Here is a 25,612-nt window from a genome sequence, read left to right as displayed (position 1 = left end):
TTTCCGAATTCCGGAATTTTTCCGAATTCCGGAAAGTAAATTTTCCGATTCCGGAAAACAAAATTTCCGGAATCCGGATTCCGGAAAATTTTGGCCATCCCTAATATATATATATATATATATATATACTTGTTCTATATGGAAATTATAGCCCTATTATAATTTTCTGACTGCATCACAGGAAATGGTGTGCATACAATTTCCATGTTTTGTTATCCATTTAACGGATATGGGAAACACCGGACAAAATCTAGAATAGCCGATTCAGTTTTAAAATCCTTATTTTAATATAGAAATATTGAATTTACTACAGTGTATCAGATATTTTACACTGTGAATTTACATAATGCTTGATTAACAATACAGTAGCCCTACTATATTATATTCCTTTTCATCGGATCACTTTTATTCCCTTTCTGATCCTTTTATAAAGAGGATGAGTACCATAAGATGGGGTTACTTTCCACATCAGGGGTTACTTTGCACAAAATATGAAAAGAGTTTCACAGTCTTCTGACGGTAAAGCCGTGATCTGTAAAGAGGAAGTTTCAACTGCCATCGTAAGATAGAACATCTAACTGTATTTTGGCTATAATGTTGGGAGGTTAACATTAGTTCTAATTACCCGGAGAGTTTGTTGTTCTAGAGGTATGGAAAGCAGTCACTGTAAAGGCTATCAAAATTTGAGAGATATCACGAACAAGAATCTCTGTCAGTTAAGTCAGTTTCGTAGAATACTATTGTGTATAATGGACTTGATGCAGTAGTTGAAATTGAAATGTGAAACGTTTTAAAGTCATAAAAATGTAAAACTGGCAAAAGGCGGTTTCAGCCTCTACTCGGGGTTACTTTGCACCGGTCAAAAATACCCATGAGATAAGAAATTATTACTACTAAAACTTCCTGCATTCTAAATTTAGGTAAATTTCCTATTTAGGTAGATGCCGGAATTAATTCCTTGTTGGAAAATAAATTATAAACAGTGGCGGATCCAGAAAAAAATAGTTTGATAGGATCTTAACTCACAAAGGCGTCTTTTTTTTTTTTCATTTTAGAAATCACTAGACACTTTTTTGGGGGGGAGAGGCTTGAAGCTTATACGCATAGGAATTACTTAACATTAGATTTTTTAAGAAAAGAAATCATGCAATTTGGGTGGGCTTCAGCCTGAAAGTCCCAAACCCCGTAAATCTTCCACTAATTACGGTTGGGATGATATTCTTGGACATAAGAAATAACCAAGGCAATTCAGTTCACGGCGATTTTTTTTTTCTGTTCCTCAGTTGGCATTTTTGTGGGACATATGCTAAACTATTAGAATGTGGTTCTTGTGCCGGTACCAGAAAATACATAATTTTCTTTACAAATATTGGTAATTCATAGTAAGTATCGATACCGGTACCCTCATTGTAATATTAGTATTTGTGGACTGCATGCAGTTTTGTGTAGAAAGTAAAATGTATAAATACTGAAGGGAAAACATTGCACAGAAACGTTATGTTCGTATGTTGAACTTACTTTTTTGTATGTTGTGCAAAGTAACCTCAACTACGGGGTCACTTTGCACCAAAGTTTATATTTCAATAACTATGGTCATATTGAATGTTTACTAATGAACTTCCACTAATATTTTCCTTTTATATCTAGCTATTATATGTTTAAAATACAATGTTCTAAATCATTACGTTTGTAAGTTAACATGCGATTTTCTTTAAAATTCCTTATATCTTGTGCAAAGTAACCTCCTCGTACGGTATACTCCATAAGCAGTATTTCGTATCCGGCCTGTGCATTGGAAAACATCCTATAGATAAACATAATGGGCCTTATGCAGAGACGTTCTGACGCGTGATTAGTGCCATACCAAAGAGTTCGACTAACATGTTTGCTGCGGTAATCAGGCCTTTAGTATGACGCTAATCATTCGTCACAACGATTCTGCATAAGGCGGATCAGGTTTAACCAACAAAGCATAAATCATTACGACCCTTGTGTTCTGAAGAGATTGAAAGAAAAGGTAATATATATATAGTAGACTATGACTGTCACGTTACAGATGTCGGTATCATGATGCTTACTCCTGATATCAGCTGGAAAGAAAGAAATGTATGTAAAGTTGTAATGGCGCGGTTGCTGAGGACCTCAATTGTCCATCACTCTTCTCATTAAGAGACAGAAAGTGAAAATGGTTGACAGGTCTCTATTCACGAGCAGCGTCATCTGTCATCACAAACATCCTAACTGTTGTGTAAACAGATGAATGTAAAGATGCCAGTACAAATGATGTCACTTTACCATGTTAAAATGCTTGTTTTGCCTGCGTACAATATAATGAAAATCTTACATAACAAGACATTCGTTGTGTTATATTTTCCATTCACATATCAAAATACTGGCTTCTTTGAGATAAATTGATTTATTTATTAGTATTTACGTCCGTCCTCAATAGTGAGGATATACAGGACGAGAACCAGTGGCGGCTTTAGCGGATAAGCCGGGTTGGCACGGGCCTACCCAAAAATTTTGAACATGTATAAACGCTAAAATATACTATAAAAATGAAATATATTTTCGACTGTTTATATTAATGACAGATAACTGTTTAACAAATAGCATCAACCACTACTGTAAAAGTAATTTTCTACTGTCATTAATCAATCAAATATGTATATGTATTCATAAGCGAGGGAGCCTACCCAAAATTATAATCCCAAAGCCGCCACAAGAACTGTAGTTTAAAATGTGACCTGATGAACAATGTAGTGGGTTCGCTGCGTTCCTATCGGGAATCGAACCCAGGACGTCATGCATTAACGACACGAACTCTTATCGTTTCTGTATATGCCTAAGCAGTGCTGTGGGCAGAAGTTCAAGGGGGTGAATTAGTGCCACGAGACTCGTGACATTTCTCATCTCTTTTCGAATCCAAAATGGTACTTCTTACCTCGAATATTTTCCTCTTCACGTTATGATTGTATGCTTTAATACTGGCCATCAACTGTATCATTTTTCCTTCTACCACGTTCCTCATGATATATAGTTCCTTCTCAGCCAATGTTCTAGCGAGTTTCTTTTCTTTAATTACATCTAAACTTGTTCTTTTCTTTCGTACAATTTTAACATTTCCTCGTTGCTTTTCCCTGTGTTCCCAACTAATTTCTCCATTCTTCTTTACCCAATTTCGAAAACCCGTCTTTTTCCCTTTTATCTTGCTTTTGCATTGTATCCTTGTTTATACCTCACAGTACATACATCATCATAGGTAATATGTCATTATTGGTAGGTCACATGCTGTAACTCAGAAGTTTTCATGCTCCTCGGTTTTCCGCTTACCTCTTCGTCTTTACGTACGATTTTTTTCTGTTTTGATGTCGTCCATTAATTGTAGTCTCCTTCGTCCCCTTCCTCTCTTTCCTGCCACCGTACCCTGTCCCTCGTGATACAGTTCCTTCTTAGGCAATGTTCCAATCAATTTCTCTTCCTCTTCTTATTAATTTCTAAAATTGTTCTTTTCACCCCCTACTTCTGACGCCCTCTCATTCGTTTTCCGCTCGCCCCAACTCATTCTACATTCTTCTCCACACCACATTTCGAAAGCTTTCAGTCGTTTTTCACCATTTTTGCGTAGTGTCCATGTTTCTGATCCATATAGAACAATACTCCACACGAAGCTTTTTATGAGTATTTTTCTCAGCTTTTCATTCAGGGTCCTATAAAACACATTTTTCTTTTTCCTAAAGGTTTCTTTCGCCATTCCTATCTTTGCTTCTATTTCACGTTGACACTTCACATAATCACTAATAATACTACCCAACTATCAAAAACTAGTCACCTGTTCTATTTTTTCCAATCACCATAGCTGTTTTCTTTCTAAGATATATTTTCATCCCATATTCTTCACGACCAGTCCTCAAGTTTTCTAACATCTTATTAACAATGCATACAAGCTACTAAAAATACGAAAACTGTGTTGTTAGAACCACATGAACTTGTCTCAAGCAAATGACTGAGAAATTATAGATAAACTTGTGTAAGCCGTATCTAAATTTAATATTTGCAAACCATGTTGTATTGAGATAAGACTTTCTTTCAAGAGAACTTATAACAGTTACTCAACTTAATCTTTTAAAATATTGCCTTGTGTAAGAACCAGCGTTGGCTGGTTTAAAGCAAGGTTTAACACATCCCCCCCCCCTAAAAAATACGAAACTTGCTTAAACATACGTTAATCCTAAACGTATGAAACGAAACCAAATTGTATATTTTTGCTTGCCTGAATGCCTGTTGTTTTATAAAGAAACCGAGGTTGCTTAAATATATTGATAAAAATTGGCAAAGTTCATTGACTGCCTGTGTAGCTTCCAACATTAGCTTGGATTGGACTTTCAGTTTTAATTTAATTGAATGATATCTACATACTAAATTTGTAATTTGATACCTCAGTTTTAGCGTACTGATTATGATACGTTGACCATAAAATTTTACATGTCAAGCAATAACGGAATTTTTTCGTTATTGCTTTACATTTAAGGTAATAACAGGATTTTCCCAATGGCTAACGCAGGAGTTTCCCAAAGAAATAGCTGCCTCCCCCCAAAGAAATTAAAGCCGGCGTCGTCACTGAGTAATACCATTGAGCGTGATTGGTTATAATAGATTTAAGCAAACCTATCGGATATACAGGGTGGCCCAAAAGTAGGTATACAGTCCCGTACTGATCGGCTCATGGCATTTTATATCATTTACTTATTATCCATACAGGTATTGACTTAGTTTCTTCATTATTTATTCTTAATTTCTTTTCACTTGTACCTGAAGCTTCGAACAGACCGAAGTAAATAAATGCATTGTCTTAATAAGTTAAAATGTCATAATTGATCGATGCTGGTCTGTATACCTATTTTTGGGCCACCCTGTATTTAAAAAAAAAATCATTTAGTCTTCAACTTAGGAAGAGCGTTCAAATGTTACGTACGTGGCCCATTTCGTCATTTTCCCTCATTAAAAAAACTGTCGAATACATTTTGTTAAAGTAGTGTTTTTAAATTTTAATAATTTTTGTGTGTGTATATTCGTTACTGATATTTTAATATGGCGTAGCAAATGATTAAAGTAATATTGTTTATTTGCAGATCAGTTTTGGCTTGGGATCTCTGTTATTTGCTGAAGAAACAATGCGGCTAGGCCTGTTTGTGTCTGGCTGCAGTCCATCCGGCGGGGCTTCCAACGTCTGGACTGTTCTCCTTGGAGGAAATCTGAATCTCAGCATCACCATGACAACGATAAGCAATTGTGTGGCATTTGGTAGGTAGAGGGACACGAACTTTAAGCAACAGTAAAGATATATATGATAGTACCGTAAAAACATGCAGGGAAAGGGAAGTAAGACGCAAATAAGAAGAAAGGGTCTATTCGGTTGCAATGATGTGAACAGACTTTGAGGGAAATGACTGAAATCAGGGGCGTAAATAAGGGTCCCGCAGACCCCACATTGCGGGAGGGCCCCAAGCTATTAGAGGGCCTCCAAATCGTGAAGTGGGACGTAGAGAAGGGGCCCCACTTCAAGCTGTCTGCGGGAGGGCCCCTAAGCCTTTAGTTACGCTACTGGCTGAAATTCAACTCAAATGTACAAGACACTATGTAGATTCTATATTCCGAAAGCAAATTGTACTAACATGGATGGAACATCGTAAAGAATCACGAAACATGGACATTAAAGTAAGTGGAAAATCAATGAAAAAACTGAAGTCGTCCACATATCTCCAAAACTATAAGGAGATGGTTAATTGAAAGCTTATTGCAAAGATATAATGAAGGGCTTAAAAACGATGTATAGCATGTAAGATAAATATGGATAGAATATTGTCAAAAGTCAAGTTGTTTGAGTAAAATCAATAATAATGATAAAATATATCCATCTCCTTCGAATTACCCAGGGCGCCACACGCGGAGTTTACGTGCTTGGAATATCTCATATCAGGATTTGATTCAGTTGATTTTGAGTTTAACGTCCCTTTTAGCAGCGAGGTCATATGAGACAGGACCTACTTATTGACGTGGAATCAGAACCACATGAGCTCACGCCGGAAATCGAATCCGGGTTTCCCACGCCACAGGCGTGTACGCTAAGCCACGCCATGAAGGAACTCACATCAGGATTTGGAATCTCCAGACTCGATTTAGCACGCAACGTGATTTTTGACCTGATCACATGACACAGTCTGGTCCTTATGGCAAACTAAATAGGCCCTTTGTCTGTTTCTTTTGAAATTTATAACTGTTTCAAGGAAGTATCCATTATTTCTTGAGGCTGCTTTACGACTTGTGGTAGAAATTAAGCATTTGGGGTTTCAACGTGGCTTTCCATAGAGCGAAAACGGCAAGGTAGCGAGAAGCAGTCTTTTGAAATCGATTCAGCGTCCCGATAATAGGTTTTACTCTTCTGATAACTCTTTATACAAACCGGAAGTGGCCGAAATAAAGAGTCAGTTTCAACGTTGATCACCATAAAATATAAAGCGACAAGCTGTTTTGGCAATTGATTCAGTGTCGAAACAATGGGGTCTGTTTCTTCCGTTAATGTTCGATTCAAACCAGAAGTGGTAGAAATCAACCATTTCCAGTTTAAACGTTTTTTGCCATAGAAAATAGATGACAATAAATAGCAAGAAGCGGTATTTGCCGGGGTAAAAGTGCGGGGGAACGCGAGGGAAGCCGTCCTCCCACTTTCTAAAAAAAAATTACAATGGGCAAAGATAGGCAAGGGGGACGACTTGACGTTATGCATTCCCCTACCTTTTCAGATCCACTTTTACCCCTGGGTATTTGGAAATCGATTCTAGACCCCAATTAAGTAAATTCCGTTTTACATTATTCTTCTGGATTCAGCGTTCGAAGCACCAAGGAGGTTCAACCTTTTATATTGTCCGTCTGTTGCAACCAGAAATAATAGCTATACTACTCAGTTCCGTTTTCAGTATTTATTTCGCATATTTTGGAAGTCTACCGTAGTTTCACACTGAAACGAAACTTACTTGTTTTCTTCTAATACGTATTTCTCTGCTAACACAAAATTTGATCCAGTGACACTTCTTTTTTTTATCTATTTATTTATGTGATGACAAATCTACATCTGGGTCTTAAGCAATGAAGATTGAGAGTTACTATAGTGCGTCCAGTAAGAGAATGTCTCTGACAGCTCGCAGTGACATTGCCACTATTCGCGTGTCAAGGTCTTTTTCGGTGCAACTGTAGTGGCAATTTAATTAATGGTATAAGACAGAGTGATCGTGGTTGGTAACACTGGTATCAAAGTAGGGGCTGCAGTGTCCCACCGCATGTGGTAAGAAACGTCAGAGACCATCTCTTGTTGGCCGTGCTATAGTTACGCAAACGATGTGACACTGATCTATTTTTGTTGACTTATTCGTTATCAATTCTTACACGGAAGTTCCTGGTGAAGACTTCCCAATTCCTCATTATGTTCGTATATCTTGTTCCCAAGTTTTAGTTTGGTTTATTGGTTTATGGCTTGATTAGTTAATCCGTTCTTTGGGAACATTCATTTCCCCGTGAGTTTCGAACTACTATTTGTTCATTTTTATCCGATACTTAATACTCTATCGGGGATCGAACCTGAGACCACGCACAGAGAAAATGTAGTATAATTCGTTGGATACTTTCTTTATCTAAAATCATGGGATAGATATAATGCAAATTGAATCCTCCAAATATATCTGCTCTCAATTATTCCTATACATGTTAAGATTTTAATATTCTTAAGATATCCAGGATTCTATATTCACAGTAGCGTCAAATAAGCTAACTAATTAATATAAACTTCTACCATACATCTTAGTTTTAATAAATATAAGTGTATCAAAATATCACTAAGTAAGCTTACTTTTGTTCCCATTTTATAATGGACCACGTATGTAATTTATTTTGTCACTACCTTCAACTTGAAGACGCTTATTTGATTACATATTTCTTTAACGTAAGAAGCACATGGAATTCTTCAAGTTTCAGAACACTGTACTTAAATTGGACACTCACTTCAGCTATTAAATAAATAAATTATGTAAGTGATTTATCCGTACTACCCTGTACTTGAAATTATAACTTTGTGAGATGGATTAAAAAAAAAAAATGTGAACTAACCGAAGTCGGAGATATAGATAAATAAGATACAGTGTCATTATGTTTACTAGTAGAAATTAATCATGGATCAAAATACATGACACTTCGCCCAAGGTCATGCTAACGAAGTGTGCTCTGGCTCAATCTGAAACAAGCGTGGCTTTCGAAATACCTATTTTCCTTCCTTGTCTAGTGAAGATTAGACTATAATATGCAAATAACAGATAATATAGCGAGCTGATAGAAAGGTCAGTTCGTGGGAAGACCTGGGGCATCCCCGCATCTCGAGGAAACAAATTTCTTGCATAAATATTAAATAGTGAAGCAAGAATACTTACAAAAAAGTGCTCTCTCCCTAAAGGTTCATATTCTCCCCAATGGAAATATTGAAATTCTTCATTTCTTTAAAGTGTAACGAGGGATGTTTACAGCGAAGATCTGCCATGAAACGATGTCAAATTAAATTTGTGTAGATTGAGGAAATAATAATTAAAACCAATTAACAACTAAAATTTGTGTAAGATGAGTATAACCATCCAACCAAGGCCGTACCCTTGGAGGTCGAGAACCGTTGAGTAAATTTAACTTTTTTCAATCCAATTTTTGTCCTGCTCGCACATTTCTCAATTCTTACTTATGTCTTCGGCTTCTTCTTGCCATTTTCTCAAGGAACACAGGAAACACATAGAAACAAAAGAAGTAAAACCTGTGCCATCTATTGGCTAGAGTCCGTCCTACATGAGAAACGCGTCAGATCGGACAGGATCCGACAGAGGAACGGGCGAACAGACACGACAACGAAGTTGTCGGACGCCTTCTGACATCGAAGCCGAACAGCGTACATTGATCAAAGTCCGATATAGGATTCGAAAGAGTTAAAAGGTCATGTTACTTTTTAGGAAGGGAAGTGACTTGAGAATTATCTTAGCACCTTGTTGTAGTGTAATGGTCATATTACGTATTATATCTTGACTGTTTGAAGTTCAACACTTCTTTTTCGCATCGACTATATAACTCTATAATACGGTTTAGAATGGATTCGAACCCTGTATACTTCCAGTGAGAATCCAACAGAGATCTCCAACACCGACAACTACAAACAACGATTGATTCACGAAAGAATCAATGTCAATTTTGGTTTCTAGTAATATTGTAGCAACAGAATTTATAAAGCTATGTTCGTTATCGTATGTACTATTGTTTTGAGTAAATTGTAACACAAATGAATTACGTGAGAGAAAGAGAATACATTTTTCTTCTAATTGAAATAGTATCCCACATTTTCGATGTTTTTGTAATTAGTGAATATGTATGCAAGAAATAACAATATACCTTTCACGAGTTAAACATGATTGATTCAATAACAGTAAATAAACTTTTACAGGGAGGAGCTGTCATGAAGCAGTCAGTACATTTTTTGCCCTGACTTTATTATTAAAGTCGTTGATACAACTTCAATAATAAGCCCAGGGTTAGGTTCAGAATGCTACAGATGTCAGACATTTCTCGCCACTTTAATATCCGGTAACCATATGAGGTGTGATATATGTGCTTGATCAGACCCTAATATACCTTTATATGTATGTAGCTTTGCTGGTCTAGTGGCTAGCGCGTGCCTTTGGTACGTGTGGCTCTAGGTTCAGTTCCTAGTAGGAGAGTATTTAACGCAGTATGGTGTTTCGGATTCGACCTTAAACTCCTCACGCCTCATATAGCCTCGGTGCTGAAAGGGACACTAAACTTCAGTAGACCTCATATGTATAATTTTATTCTCAACTTGTAATTGTAAACCGGTAGATGTAATTAATATAAATTAAGGAAAATATTATACAAAGGTGTCCACAGAGTCTCTTCAAAACTGAAAAAAATCTAATTTGTAAGTTGGCCAATTTTCAATGAAACCGATGGTGGCCAACATAGACAGGTTTCACTGCACAATAATACGGGATCAGTTCATAAATAATGCGTACTCTGGCAGTCTGCGGAATGGATGACGAAATCGAGGTAAACATTTCGTCAGTTCTCAGTTGAGGCTGAGGTCTTGAGGCAGCAGGACGTGTGCTGTGTTCTCTCTAGTGAACACAATGTGGCTGCTACACAATGTTGGAAATGAAAGCAGCAAGTGTCTCTGATAACATGTCTGTTGAAGATCAGAGGTCGCACATAAAAATTGGAACTTTACGTGGCAAAAAACTTCACAGAAATTCACAGTGCCTTATGTGAAGTTTGTTATGAGACAACAATGGACCGTAGTACAGTTTCTCGTTGAGCTACATGTTTCCGTAGTGATCGTGTGAGCATAAAGAATAATGCAAGACCAGGAAGGCCGCAATCGTCAACCGATGAAAGAAGTGTGCAACTTGTGGCAGATGCACTTGAACAAGATCGCCGTATTACATATGACATCACAGGGATTCCATCTGCGCCAGTATATCGAATTCTGAAAGTGATTTACAGAAAAGAACAATTTATACCCGATGGGTTCCCCAATGTTTGACTGCTGAACAGAAGCAGACAAAAAGCTTCTCAAATACATTGGGAAATGTTACCCGGGCATAAGTCCACCAGACTACGACTGTTCCCAAAGTTCAAACAACGTATGCGTGGACGTCGGTTTTCATGTCTGGAAAAAGCTTTCTGCAGCCGTTACCCGAACGATTCGACAGCTTCACGAAGAAGGCGTCCTAGATGGAATACGGAAGCTACCCGGACATTGGGGGTCACAAAAAAATAGTGTACATTATTTATAAAATGACCCTCGTATATAATACATATTTGACCTTGAGAGTTCAGATTTTTTTTTTTCCTGGATGGTTTGAGTAATTCAATGAAAAATGGCTGTTCTTGTTGTATTTTGACTGTTTAAGCACTTAAATACTTATTTATTTGAAAATATTTGAACTGTAAGAACTTTTATATTGTATTTTCCAGCAATGATGCCATTCTGGATGTTTACTCTTGGTCAGTTGATTTTCCGAAGTGGCAACATCCGTGTGCCTTATACAAAGATTGCCACATTCGCTATTTCTTTAGTGATTCCATTGTGCATAGGACTTCTCATTCAACGCTACCTTCCCCGCCTTTCCAAGTTAATGGTTCGCATACTTAAACCATTGGCTGCGTGTCTCATCATCTTCATTGTCGTATTTGCTATTGTCACTAATGTGTACTTGTTCCAGTTGTTCTCCTGGCAGGTTAGTATTTTATTTATTTATTTATTTAATTATATTTGAGTAATCACCCATGTGTTCTCTGTTGAAGAGTTTATTTTTAATTAACATTAGTGGTGGGCACAAAAACAAGTCTTTCGGTTTAAAAACCGGTTCGTTTTCCATCCATGAAAGAAAACCGAACTGGTTTTGAAAACCAAAATGTCGATTTTTGTAGAAACCGGTTTCCGGTTTTATAAAAGCTACTTCTTTTTTATCCATTTCTAATTAACATCCGCAAAGAAAAACAAACTTGTCCCTAATTCTCCAATTTCGTATTTCAATATTGTACCATTGTTAATCCTTAAATATCTATATATCTATCTGCTTATTTTAGGGTTAAGTTTAGAGTTGCCCTTCCGTTTTTTATAAAAATTAGGAAAATTTACAGGAGAAACGAGGTAAGAAATAATGATTTGAGGTTCTTAGGTAATGTTTAGGTTAGTAAGTTTCGCCGTAAACCTCTGTTTAATACGGGAAAAGATATGTAGAAGCGGGTATTATTTGCAACACGCGGGAGGTTTCGGTGATTACTGCGGTAGGTACGAGTAGCATGGTAGTCGTATAGGATGGTGAATCGGTGCGTTGAATGTGATATTTCTCCATTGTGTTTTACAGAATTATATAATAATAATAAAGAGAATCTATTAAATTTTTATGAGAATCACGGATTACTGAATTTAAGTGATAATTAAAGTTTCTATGAGAACAGGTTCTATTCACTGTTCTAATCTAACTCAAGTCTTACTGGGTAATTTAACCTAACCTAACCTAACCTAACAATGTTTAATGTTTTAATTGCTTTTTTTTTGTAGGTTTAAAACTGGAGGGGTAACTAAACTGAAGCCCTATTTTATTTTATATTTTTATCTATATATATAATATGTAGGTTATATATTCCGCTGAAAGCAACATTTCTGCTTAATTGCTGGGTGATTTAATTCTGTGAAGCATCAAAGTGGACTGCTCTGTGGGTTTTGTACTTAAACAGTTGTTTTTATAGTGTATAAATATTTTATGTAGTTACGTGCACCTCAGTTATTATTGTATTTCCTGGTATATAACACGCGTTTTTTCGTTTGAGAGTTAGTTCAGAAATGGAATACGTCTTATACCCTAATAGTAACTTTTTATTATTTCAATGAGATTTCCCAATTCTGTGTTGTTTCATGTCTTCCTTGTTTCCTTATGGTTTGCAATAGCATTCCAGCTATATAAAAGTCAGCGATTCAGTGAATGTGGTTTGGATACAATCGCTTTATTTATCGTTTCATAGTATGTAATCTTTTATATGGACGCACATGTGCTATAGCGACTTCTCGTATGTTTCGTGCTGAATTATTATATTATAATATATGAATTATATATATATAGTAAGAATATTTTTCTATGTGGACAGGTTGTAAAGTTACAGAAACGTAAGCAATGGCGGCTTTAGCGGGTAGGCACAGGCCTACTCAAAAATTTTGAGAAATATATAAAAGCTCACTATTTATATTAATGGTAGATAATTATATTTAACAAATATCATCAACCACTACTGTGAAAGTAATTTCCTACTGCCATTAATCAATCAAATGTGTATAGGTATCTATAAGCGAGGGAGCGGGCGTACCTAAAATTAAAACCCTAAAGCCGCCCCTGAATGTTTTTTTTTTTTTTCCAAAATGAAAGACTTGAAACCAAATCTAGATAAGGAAAACGTAAGTCAGACCTTCATTCAAGGACATGGAAGTTCTAACAATAAAGGAAACATAGCTGTTTTGTTCCCGAATTTATTATGGCATTATTTGCGCTAATTTCTGGAAAACAAAGAAAGTGTGACCTACACCACTGGAACTTTAACCCGTCCATATATGAATAGTTGTTAGCCTACTCTGACATTAACTGTTTATTTGTCCTTACATTTCAGATTGTTTTAGCAGGCATTGGTCTTCCTTGGTTAGGCTACGTGGTTGGTGGCGCATTCACTCATATAATGCGTCAGTCTCCACAAGATGTGATCGCTCTAGCTATAGAGACAGGTGTTCAGAATACTGGAATATCAATCTTTATGCTAAGATTTACTTTGGAACAACCATTAGCAGATCTTACTACAGGTTGGTATTCATTTTATATTCTTTTCATATATTGACGCGGCTTTTTTCTTGTTTATTTTAATATATTTCGATGAGATTTGAAGCAATAGCAAGTAGAACCTGACTAATGACTGATACGTGGAACGGAAAGATGAGTGTTAGGAGGAAAATTCTGTTCATCAAAGAGAGAAACGTAGATTATGAGAAAAGTTGAAAGTTTTTAGTTCTTATTGTTAATTACTTATTTATTTAGCATTCTGTAATGATTCTATATTTTTTCAATAAATTTCTATTTCTATTCTACATAAATATACGCAGAATGAACGCCAATGTAAACATTAAATGTTTCAAAAGTGTAATGTAAACATTGATGCAGATATAAAATACTGCTGACATCACATTATCTTTAAAAATCTCTAACCTTGTGAGATTAATTTTAGCAGCGTGTTTACACAAGATTGTTCGCTTTATATCCGATAATTTTGACGGGTACTCAGCTTTAAGAAATACCGTCTTCCCTGTTGGACCCCTTGGGTCATCTTCTTTTGGACGCCAGTATTGTGGACTATCACACGGCATGAGTTTCCATTGCAGCAAGCTCCAGCGCAGGACAAGCAGGGGAATTCTGTCCCACTCCTCCCGGGAAACTTTCCATAGACCATTCAGGGTGCGCGGGTGGCGATGTTGAAGACGTCGTTTCAAACAGTCTAAATACGCAAAAATCCATTGGACTGGCAACTGGGATATTCACTGGAATGTCTTCAAACGAAATGATGCTCTGGCGGTATGACTCGAAGCCTTGTCCACCAGGTTCGCGTCCATTCCTTACAATTGAGGGTTGTCTCCGATATATAAGTTTCAGGGTGGATTCTTGGAAGTATCCTGCATTCACTTTCATGTTTCTACCTACCTTGCGTATCATCAACTTCCCTTAATATCCGATCCCGTAACAACAACAAAGCCATGAGGGAAACTTTTCCTTCACTGACGAACAAAGTTGCGCCCCTTACCATCAATGTCACAGTATGTGATCGCCCAAATGTGACTACCAGCAGTGAGATGGACATATGATTCATCCATTGTGACAACTTTCTTCCATTTGGAATCCGCCAAGTACTTCTCATACAGTTCCTGCAGTTCGTCTTACGTTCGGCAATGTGACGCGGTAGCAAGTGACACGGATCTTCCGCACACACTTCAACCTGAAGCGCTTACAAATTGTTTTGTTCATAAGTTGACGGTGTGAAGTGGAATCTGTGGCCCATATCATGTTGCGTCGGGGGATTTTCGTGGCACGCCAATCCCCCGTAGCACTACAGATGTCACTTCGCTTGTAGCCCTTCTCCTGGTGGTTTTCGTGGGGTGAGTGCTGGCGGAAGCAGTGTTGTGTGTGACCTTGAAGTTCCGTGAATGTTGGTAGTGAGTGTTATCAAATAGCGCCGAAAATTAGCCGATATTGGGAGGGTTACGTAATGCCCGTTTTCCATGCTAAGTTTTCTTACGTACGCAATGTGAAACTGTGGGGAGAATGGGTTAACATTCAGGGTGACTACTACTGTTATTGTGGCCCGTTACACACAACAGGCTCCCCTTGCGAAACCCATAGGTTGCAGCATGATAGGCTAGGTGGCAGCACCAAATCGAAAATGGTCGGATATACAGCGAATAACCTTCTATATTCTTTAATGGCTAAGTGCTGACTAAAGATTATTCCCTAATAGACATTTACATTTTTAGTTATACATCTCACTGTTTACTCAAAAGAAGACGGATGCTTAATGAAACTGAATGATGAGAGAGAAACACAATAACTAATCTCTATATCTTTTGTACCTCAATACCACCTCCACTTTTTGCAAGAGACATAAAACTATTAAATATAAATGAATAAAATAGAATGAATGCATCTATTAAAGCAATGAATAACATGGATTCAAAATAAATTATAATGTCCAAGGAAGTAACTTCCATTTTAATTTTCGATTATTATCTTTTAAGCGGGCGCGGTGGCTCAGTGGTAGAGCGTTCACCTCCAGTGCTTGGGGTCCCTGGTTCGATCCCAGCTCGCGCCGTGTGGTGGACAAACACCGTGTTCGTGGATTTTCTCGGGGTTCTCCCGTTTCCTCCCACATTCTTCATTCCACCATTTCACTCATCTCTCATCATCACCGTCTCCTTTAGCCTAACCGGCATAACCGTGGGACGTAAAACTTAAAGATAAAGATATTATTTTTTAAATCTATTTTTTAAGTGTACTTTGAAAATTTTGTAGTATTCTTTTATAATGTTGTATGCATGTTATTCTTTCCAGTGATGCCAGTATCTGTTGCTGTTATGACTCCTATCCCACTGCTTGTTTTTTACTTGTACTTGAAATTTCGGAGTTGCATCAAGAAAGATGTGGGTTACCCTACTGACGACACGATTCCAGTGAGACCTGACTACACGAGCCCAAGTTCAGAACCTCTTCATTTGTCAGAACGAAATGGAAAGCATGGTGGAGAAAATGGCGTCAAGTACTTCGAAAGACTGTAAAAGGAAAAACGGAGTAAAGAATTTGTCATGGATTCATTAAGTACATGTTCTTGTGTTTGCTGGTTAATCAGTGCATCAACTGGAGACATTTACCGTAAAACCAATTGAGAATTTAGTGAGTAATTAGTTATGGCTTTTCGATTAAAGCCAATAAAGTATGATGTTGGTTAACTTATGCATCAGCATGTCTATCATTGTATCAAACGATGTTCAAAATAACGTCGCAACTCACCTCTCAAAATCAGTATGCTTACTATCGTACGTAGAATACTATAATGTTTTGCTTGATATAAAGACTTCAAGTTTCCAGAGTTCTTACTTGCTTCATTAATTCTATGTGAAGAGAGGTGATGTTTTGAATATTACTGTACATTAGTAACTGAAGTTCAGTTCTTAACGAAATCCTGAATGTTTCCAAATAACAATTGTAAACGCAGACGTTATCCTTGAAAATAATTACGTTACTTAGTCTATATTATTGATAACTCTGCTTTACTCTAGAAATAATGATTATGGTTTCTAAAATAATGCTTGTATGTTCCTTATTTGTATCCTTTGTTATATTTATATTACCTGTAAGTAAACTTATTCTCTGTGGAAATAACAATTTAGAGTAGTGAAACATTGCTGTTAAGTTTTCAAGTTTTCCTTGTTCTACATTTGTGCTTCCTTCTCATTTACTGGTATTCAGAACTAAAGAGAAGATATACCGATAAATACTCTATCTGTGTACTCACAAATCTTAATTCTTGCCACAACATTTGGTTCTGAATAACTGTTACTTCTAGAGAAGTATTGATCTAAAGGAAAAGTTAATTTTAATGCCGAGCCTTATATCTTCATTCATAACCACATAGTCACTATCCCATTCTACACTAATTATTCCTGAACTATTTTTATAACTGTTGCCTTTGTAGGAAAAAAAAAAAAAAATCGTAGTTATGATGAATAAAAATTGATGTATGACGTACAGCCGTTGGAAAACCACTAAACTTCACTCCTAGAAACTGAACATCTTATTCTCTGTGTTTTAATAACCATACTTATTATTTCTAAAATGAAGAAGAGTTATCGATAATGTTCTTCAAGCAGGGTTTTATATATATATATATATATATATATATATATATATATATATATATATATATATAGCGGGAAATCATCGTTGAAACGCTTGCGTTTCGAATTGCTATTTGAATGCTGAGGTAAATCCTGAATTTTTGTTATTAGATTACATCCAATCACTCCATTAGTGACGTACAGTGCCTCTTTCAGACTTCTATTACAGAAGTAAGTATTGAAAGTGCTACCCAATAGTTGCGTTGTAGTAGCCATATTGTAATAATGCGTACTACGTAATCCTGTTTTGAAATTTAAAAAGAAACAAAAGGTTTGAAAAAAAACATTGTTTATTAAAAAAAACCCTTTGAAATAATCCGTTGATGTTCTGTGAAATGCTTGAAATAACGGTTGTGAGTCCTATTTTTATTTGGACAAGTGCATTTACTCCTTCTTACATAGAGAAATTAAATGAAATCCAAATTACTTGCTGAAGATCTGTAATGTAGTCTGTGCTGTTGTGTGAAACACAGTGGCTTACATTAAGAGGCAGTGTTTCCAGCAGTAGGAAAGAACAGTGTTAGTTGCGGCTGATTTTTGCAACATTATTCTAAAGAGGTCTACGTAATGAAAGCTCTTAGTTCAAGTATAGACAACTATACAACAGTAACGGTTTGTAACTTTATTGTAAAAGAGTTATTCGTATCAAAAGCTCTTAAATCAAGTATGAAATAATGGAAAACTTAACAGAACATATGATCAATTTAATACATAAGAAAGTGTACTTAATATTTCCTATGTTGCAGTAGTGATTATACTGTAGACACGAAACGTTAGTGAGTACAATAATTCTGTAATAGTATTTGAAAAGACGTGAGGAAGGCATTTAATATTATTTTGTAATTGTTGATGACGAATCGTATTTTTATCCCCCTGTTGGAGTATATGAACATGAATCTTGGAGAATATATATATATAGTTTTGTACAAACTTTTGCGTCTAAAAATTGTCAAAAGAATCATTGTGAATGTAAAATGTCAAAAGAATGTTGGCCTTACATAGTGCTGTATTTTTAGCGGCTTTAAAACTGGATACGTGTACAGGTGCTAGAAGATAAATTCTAATGAACAAAATGCGTTAGTGCTAATGTTGTAGCCGGTTTCATGTGCTGACTAATAAAAATTATTATGTACCATACCAAGTGCTACTACAGTTAAGAATCATATACCTTTTTTTTCTTTGTTTTCTACGTAGAGAGTAGAATTGTATAGCTTTAATCAGTCACCAGTTTTTTTAAAAGAAAACTTTTTGTTCTTTTTTTTTTATTATTTTGATAAACAATTGTTACTGTTTTTCATTGATTATATTTGTACAACTTTTAATATAAATATTTATAATTCAGTTGTTCTGTTAACAAAGGAAGATAATAGGAAATTGTTTTTGGATATACAGTATACAAGGTTTCAATATACGATGATTAATATCGAAGCTATCATGTTGTTACTTAGTTTACTGGTCACTTCAAAAATTCCAATAAATGTTAAATAATATATGTTTCTTCCAGTTGTGTTTACTGTTAGATCTGGATTCATTCTACTATATCAGTTTCAATTATTTAAAGTGGCTTCTCTTTTCTGTTTGAATCGATGGCGGCTGTTGAGGGAAGTAATGCAATCAGATTTCACGAAAATATTCCTGTTACTCAACCAATGTTAATGAGCAATAGAGCTGCTCACAGAAGATATGAAGAACACCTCAAATGCAAATTTAAAACGAAAATGAAAAGTTTATAGAAAGATAAATATTTTTAGAAATAACGAAGCTTGAAAAGCACCAAGTATTGAAAGAACAAATTAAATAAATTTAAGATGCTACACAAGAAAATAAGTTAGGTTTGCTGGTTGCAGACAATCAGAGATAGGCTGCATTAAGATATTATGTTTGCGTATATTCAGAATGCTGAGATATTACGGTAGTGTATAATTAATGTTTTATTGTATTCCGGATATAGGAAATTTGACTCATAATAAGCATTTGCGGTAAGAAAGTAAGCTTATTCTGTATTTATAAATAAAAAGGAGAGCATTGGACGACAATAGGAATGGTAGAGGCAGATTTATTTTTTTTCCCTAAGCTAACCGTAAATGATATTGTTCGTGCCGTCGTGCGTCAGGGAAAGTTGATTTTGTTATGAAAATAGAAGGAAAATCAGAGGAAATCAATATTAGAATTTCAGTGTGAACCGTTTATAAGTAAATCGCTACAAGATAATCTAATAAAAGAATTAGTACAATATGTCCAAAGTAGCCCCTGAAAATGTTGCTTTAAAAAAAAAAAAAAAAATACAAGATGAAATAAAATAAATTATTTACGTGTTACGTATCTGTATATATAACAAATAAAATGGAATGAGGTGGTCACAGCAGGTGCTGGATGTGTCCTCTCCGCGTTCTAACACAATTAAACGCGAAGTTTAATTTTCATGTTTGTGAAGGTGGCTGCCAGAACCATCGGTGCCGCCAACTGGATCTCGCGTCGGTTGTTCTCCCGTAACTCATCCAGTGTAAGTAGTTTATGGAGATACGCTCTTTTAGATGACCCCACAGGAAAAGTCAGGCGGGTTCAAACCTGGTAACCTTGGAAGCCATAGTCCCTATCTGGGGGAGAAAGATTCTAGTTCAGTCATGTTCACGCCAGAACCAAGTTTGCGAATTCGTCTTTCCATATTCTCTACTGTCTTATGGACTAATATTCCCTAAAATTGTGAACGAAATCCTTGAAATATTTACAACAGCAAACAAATATTATGGGAGCTACCTTCAAGTAGAACATCAGTTACATTAGGTAAACTCTCTTCCCTTAGGTTGTAGCGACAGAATTTAAATTTCTCTCCTCAAGCGGCGCCACTGATTTGGCAGCAGAAATAAAGCCACTCCAGTCTGTAATGTTATTCAGATCTATAAGTACTCAAATAATATCTTCTAAAATAAACCTAACGTGTATCAATTTATAATGTACTGTATCCCATACACAATATGAAAACTGTGTGATAAACGACAAATACTGTCAACTGTTAACGTGAACTCAACAGATTACATATTACTTGTTATGCCTTTAGTAGAAAGTTTGTATATGGTGTTCGTTGTTTCTCTCTCTAGAAGATTGTTATCGCGGTGTCAGTATTTCTATTTTGCAAAAAAAATATTTATCGTTTATAGATGCCCAAGTTGACTTATAGTGCAGATATTTTTGAATACTTATATTTACGTTTTTGTATAATAAAATAATTATATAAAAAATAATTACTCAACTTTTGTTTTATTAAAATTTTGAAAGAGATACTAGCTGAACCTGCGCTCTCTACACAACGCATCATTCACATATGAGCATGAATCTCCTTGTCATTCCTTACAACATCTGTATATGTCCCTTTACAGATACAAATGAAAGAAGTTTTAATAAAAATCGGCAAAGGGGTACCATAAAGGAGAGTTTTTTTTCGATTATTGTTTTTTTTTTCAATATTTCGCACCGTTTGCAAGATTTGAGCCTACTTCCGGTTGGAGTTTCTATGATCAGTGTTTTCTTTCTTTCTTGCATGCAGTATGTAACAAGCAAATACATTACATACACAATTAATTGACGCGGCATCCGGATAAAAGGGCACATACGCTTATTAGCCCTTTTTCTGACCGTCGTTTCTTTCTAACACGCCATAGTGTTGAGAATATGAAAATTTCAGTTCAATATCTCAACACATGAGTTCAATAGCACAGTTTTTGTAAACACATTTTTCAGAGTAGTAGTAGCTGTTGTGAGCCCGTTGAAACATAGCATAACCTACTGATACACTGTTCTTGTAGTTTGTGCGTTAAATGTTCATTATTAATTAACTATAGTGATGGATATAACTGAGCCAGTTGAAAAGAAGAGACGATTGATGCATAGATATATAAATAAGAAATGAGAAAGTTCAAAAATTAGTGAAGTTCGAGGTGAAGAATATGTTACACACAAAGGTAACATAATTCTATCAAAAGCTTTTACATTGGTTAGTGAGTGTTGTGTAAATAAGTGTTATGAACATTTTCCACTTCAAGACCAGGTTAAATTATTTGATTCATTCTATAATGGGCAAAACAACACTTCAAGATGCCTACCTATCAGCTTGTGTGACCCTATCTGCTAGTAACAGCGGTCGTAACAACCAGAAGAAATCTAGTCTCAAAACTTGGTCTTATTCCATCAAGCAAACCCGGAAGCTCATGCAATTCGGATTCCACGTTGATAAGTAGGTCCACGTCTTATATAGCTTCGCTGCTGAACGGGACGTTACTCAAAAATCATCATCCATCAAGCTGCCACTTAAGGTGTCAAAAGTTTTAACTCACTATATTTCAGCTATATGTTAAAAGGCTTCATGTTATTCAGTCGAAGTCCTTAAGTAGAGTCGATTTAAAGGAACAGAGGGCTTCTCACGATAATCGTCCACATATGTTACATGCTGATGTTTTAAATATAATGGAGGCCCATTTACAAATAATATCTAATGATTTTAGCCACTATTGTGCGCATAAAACAAATAAGTATTTTGAAAATCCAGAACTCATTGTTAAAAGCCTTTTCGATATGTTTAAGATTTATTATCATGAAACGACCAACAGGATTCTGAAACTTTCATGTGAACACTATCGTAAGCTGTTTAAAGCAATTTTAACTACAGGTTTACATGTCCTCAGACAGACATGTGATTTTTGTCTGTTCTTTTTCTCCCACATACTTATGTTTTGCCAAGATTTAGTTTTGTAGTCATACAACCAAGATATTTTATACTTTTTGAGTGTACAATACATGGATATTTTAAATCTTAGATTACACATTATTGTAAACCTAATTCCTGGTTGGAAAAAGGGCACTTCTTTTATTTAACTCTGTAATTAAAACGACAATTTTTTTAAAGATGAAATACACAGTATAGATAAAAAGTAATTATCAAAAACACTTATGATAAAACATGAATGAAATCAATCATTTATATATTACGAGTTATCACTGTTTAGAAACTTGAAGGCTCAATAACTCAATGCTCAATAAGCAACTTTTTGACTTAGGTGCCCTTTTTCCGGATGCCGCCTAAATTATAATGTCAGCAATATATGGTGTTCATTGGGCAAAACACTTCAAACAATAAAGATTCATCTTAGACTAGAGAAATGGTTATCCTTCGTTTTTCATTATCATTTGGCCATGAAAGAAACCCCTGAGAGATGTACAACCCCTGTATACAAATATGCTGTATTGGAATGTATAACTCATAGGATATATACTCCTCATTCCTCACAACATATGTACATGTACCTTTACAGACACAAGTGAAAGACGTCTTGATTTTTTAAAAAATCGGCAAGGGCTATCATAAAGGGGAGATTTTTTCGATTATTTTTTCTCAATATCTCGCACCGTTTGCAAGATTTGAGCCTACTTCCGGTTGGAGTTTCTAATTCATGTATGACCAGTGTTTTCTTTCTCCTTGCATGCGGTATGTAATAAGCAAATACATTACATATACAATTAATTATAATGTCAGTTATGTATGGTGTTCATTGGGCAAAACACTCAAAAAATAAAGATTTGGTTATCCTTCCTTTTTCACTATTATTTGGCCATGGAACAAACGCCTGAGACATATACAACCCCAATACACAACATTGTGGTGTTGGAATGTATATGCTTTTTTTTAAAAAAAATTCAACGCTTCCAGTGTACCCTAAAAAAATGTAATAAAGAAATAATTGCCATGTTTTTCTAAATATTCAATTAGAACTGGACAATCTACGCAAAATTTCCAATCGATCAGTGAAAACGTCATCTTTCTAGAGCCTGTAGATTCCGAGATCTCATTGTCGAAAGGATTGACCACAAACATATAAACATAGTTTAAAAGAACTCGGAAGATGGCAGCACAATTTACTTGCATTTATTTCGGAGAAGGCTTATTAAAATGCAAAAGCTTTGAACAATAATTTAAAAAGATAAATTTTGTGAAAAATATATCTAAGTAATTTATTTAAAGCACACCTTTTTTAAAAATATTTGTTTTTGTTATAAACGTGAAATCACAAATAACCGTAAATCAAAGATTTGAAAGCTAAAGTTATAGGTTGGAGCTCGGTCACTCGTAATTGGTATCGTAGCATTTTAATAGATAGATAACTTGAACATTTTCATATTGGCATGATTTGGTAATCAATAGTAAATGAAGATTACTGAGTGCGACAAAATATCACCTACAAAATTCAAGACTGAACATGAATTTTTCAACATACCACAGTTATACCTTTTAACCGAAAGGAAACGGTTGATCGTGAAACAACTGGTGGAATGAGTATTTGATAGGAAACGGGATAACCCTGAATAGATTCATAGACACAATATCTCACGCATGATCGGGGGTCGAACTAGGAATCTCTCACCAGAGGGAAACGGTCTGCCACTGAGCAAACGTGTTCTCCAATATTAAGGAGGCGATTGCATTACATCAAATAAATAAAATTCAATTGAATATGAGGTGTGAACAGCCTTCTTCGGAGTTCTAAGCTGGCCACAGTTTGAAAAATGTCCCATTTACAAAACGTCTTCGCTGGAAAACTATTACACAACCTAACTCAAGAGGTTCAATATACTACACAGGAAATATTATCAGTGTTTTCTTTCTAAGTACCATTCAAAATAGGTGCTGTACCTACACAACAGATTTTTGAAAATAGCCTCTGCATATTCTGACTACTATAACTTCATTAGCACTTGGGTCCAGCATTTTTGCTGGTATCATAAACACCTGGACAGATGCAACTCAACTTACACGTAACGCTTCAAGCAGCCGACGACAGTTGATAAGCCTGTGGAGCTTTGAAACACTTTTATTGCGACGTTCGTGCGCGAAAAATGTCTCCACTTTACGATAAATCTCTATTGCTTAAAGCGTATTGTGGTGCCATATATACAGTGGTGCTATTCTAATCTTTTAACAACCGGTTCTCTCTCTCTCTCTATTATATATATATATATGGTGTCCCACCAGGAAAGTGCCATATTGGTCATGACAATCGATCGAGATATCGATGAAAAGACCACTTTATTTTGTACGCATTGCTTCGAAGACACATACGTATCTCGAGAACTAATGAAGACATTGTAGTCATTCAAAAACGTGTTGCAGATAGGTAGCACACGTAGTAGGAGCCGTTCACATATTACGTAACGCTGTTTTAGAATTTAAAACGCTGTTAACGTCAATTTTACCTCCTCCTCCTACCTTGTCACACTTCGTAATGCAAGGCTGAATCCATCCCCCTTTGTTGCGTAACGCTATTTGATTTTTGTTTTTTCACCAATTTTGCTTATTTTGGGGATTATCACAATAAAAAGAATAATTTTAATGGCAGAACTTTTCATTACAAAATGCTTGTATTTTAAATATATTTGTAGTGTTTTTTTTTCAACAAATCAAAGTATTAGAAAATGGTAGTACCGTAATAATATTTTAAGAGCATAAGGTTATTTAATTAACCAGTCTTAATTCTTCGAAATTCCGTACTCTCCTTTTCCCAAGGGGATCGCATCCAACCTCTTACGTCACCGATGATTTTCAAGGAAGAAGTGCTGCAGGAAGATACAGGTGAAACAGGATCTAGAGAATTGACATTAACTTTTTTTTTTTTTTTTAAATTCAGGATGCTTCCTGTATTTGAAGTTTCCCAGTGTCGACGATACAAAGAAGTTCTCTTCCCCGTAGATCACAGATTCGACGTGGGTGCACACATGAAGGAGCAGGGACATCTCGTTTGTGAACAAGCTTTCGGTAATCTTTTTTGGACTTAGGTTTACTCCTTTTCAGATTCTAATTGTCCTAAATCAGTGCCAGAATGCGAATAAACTCCATTTCTCCTGGATTTCAAATCTAAATATAAAAAATTCAGGATGAAATATATATCCGACGAATTCTCTTTTTAATATCTTATTTTGCTTGGATCGTTATGTCGCGGAAAATATTATTTCACGAAGAAGAGTTTCTTCTGTTTCACACGCGAAGAATAGAGTGGGTAATGATTCAAATCAAATGTTTTAAATCTATTCTCAGAAACAGCGAGGGACAGGTACGAAACAGATACGAGTGGGAATGCGAGGGCATTTTCAGGCGATAGTTACGATTGCTAACAACTAACTCCAGAAAAGCGTGTATTGCAGCGATAGCCACAAAACAGAGCTTTATTGTATTGTAATACACGCAGGGTTCGTTACAGTCATGCTGGTGTCTAGTAGCGTCTTCAAATCCCTTCTCCATGATTCAATTTATACAGGCTTTGTGTTCTCAATTTTCCAAAACAATATAAGTATTTATTTATAAAAATGAAAAGAACCAAATAAAATTATACGTAACGAAGACGCTGACCCCTCCTCCTCCGTGTCATATTTCGTAACGCAAGGCCGAACCCCCTTCTTCCTTTGCCACATAACGTAATATGTGGACGACCCCTTAGATACGTATCACATTCATTACACTCACAGATCCCAGTATATCGGACAAAATCC

The 25,612-nt window shown here is 35.8% G+C and overlaps 1 protein-coding gene across 2 annotated transcripts in view; it reads left to right on the top strand.

The window, feature by feature from the left end:
• The window catches only part of LOC145675571 (ileal sodium/bile acid cotransporter-like), a 121,309-nt gene extending 100,987 nt beyond the window's left edge, over positions 1 to 20,322 (top strand). For both annotated transcript variants that reach the window (XM_081746090.1, XM_081746089.1), the window contains 4 exons: positions 5,133 to 5,304; positions 11,071 to 11,333; positions 13,261 to 13,447; positions 15,738 to 20,322. In XM_081746090.1, coding sequence (XP_081602216.1) covers positions 5,133 to 5,304; positions 11,071 to 11,333; positions 13,261 to 13,447; positions 15,738 to 15,961 — 846 coding nt within the window. In that variant the 3' untranslated portion in view covers positions 15,962 to 20,322. The remainder of the gene's footprint in view (positions 1 to 5,132; positions 5,305 to 11,070; positions 11,334 to 13,260; positions 13,448 to 15,737) is intronic.
• The last annotated feature ends 5,290 nt before the right edge of the window (positions 20,323 to 25,612 follow it).

This window comes from Thermobia domestica, chromosome 18 (assembly GCF_964235325.1).
Source record: "Thermobia domestica chromosome 18, izTheDome1.hap1.1, whole genome shotgun sequence".
Classification (NCBI taxonomy): domain Eukaryota; kingdom Metazoa; phylum Arthropoda; class Insecta; order Zygentoma; family Lepismatidae; genus Thermobia; species Thermobia domestica.
Note: the sequence above shows the minus strand (reverse complement) of the source record. Positions and strands in the feature narration are given on the sequence as shown.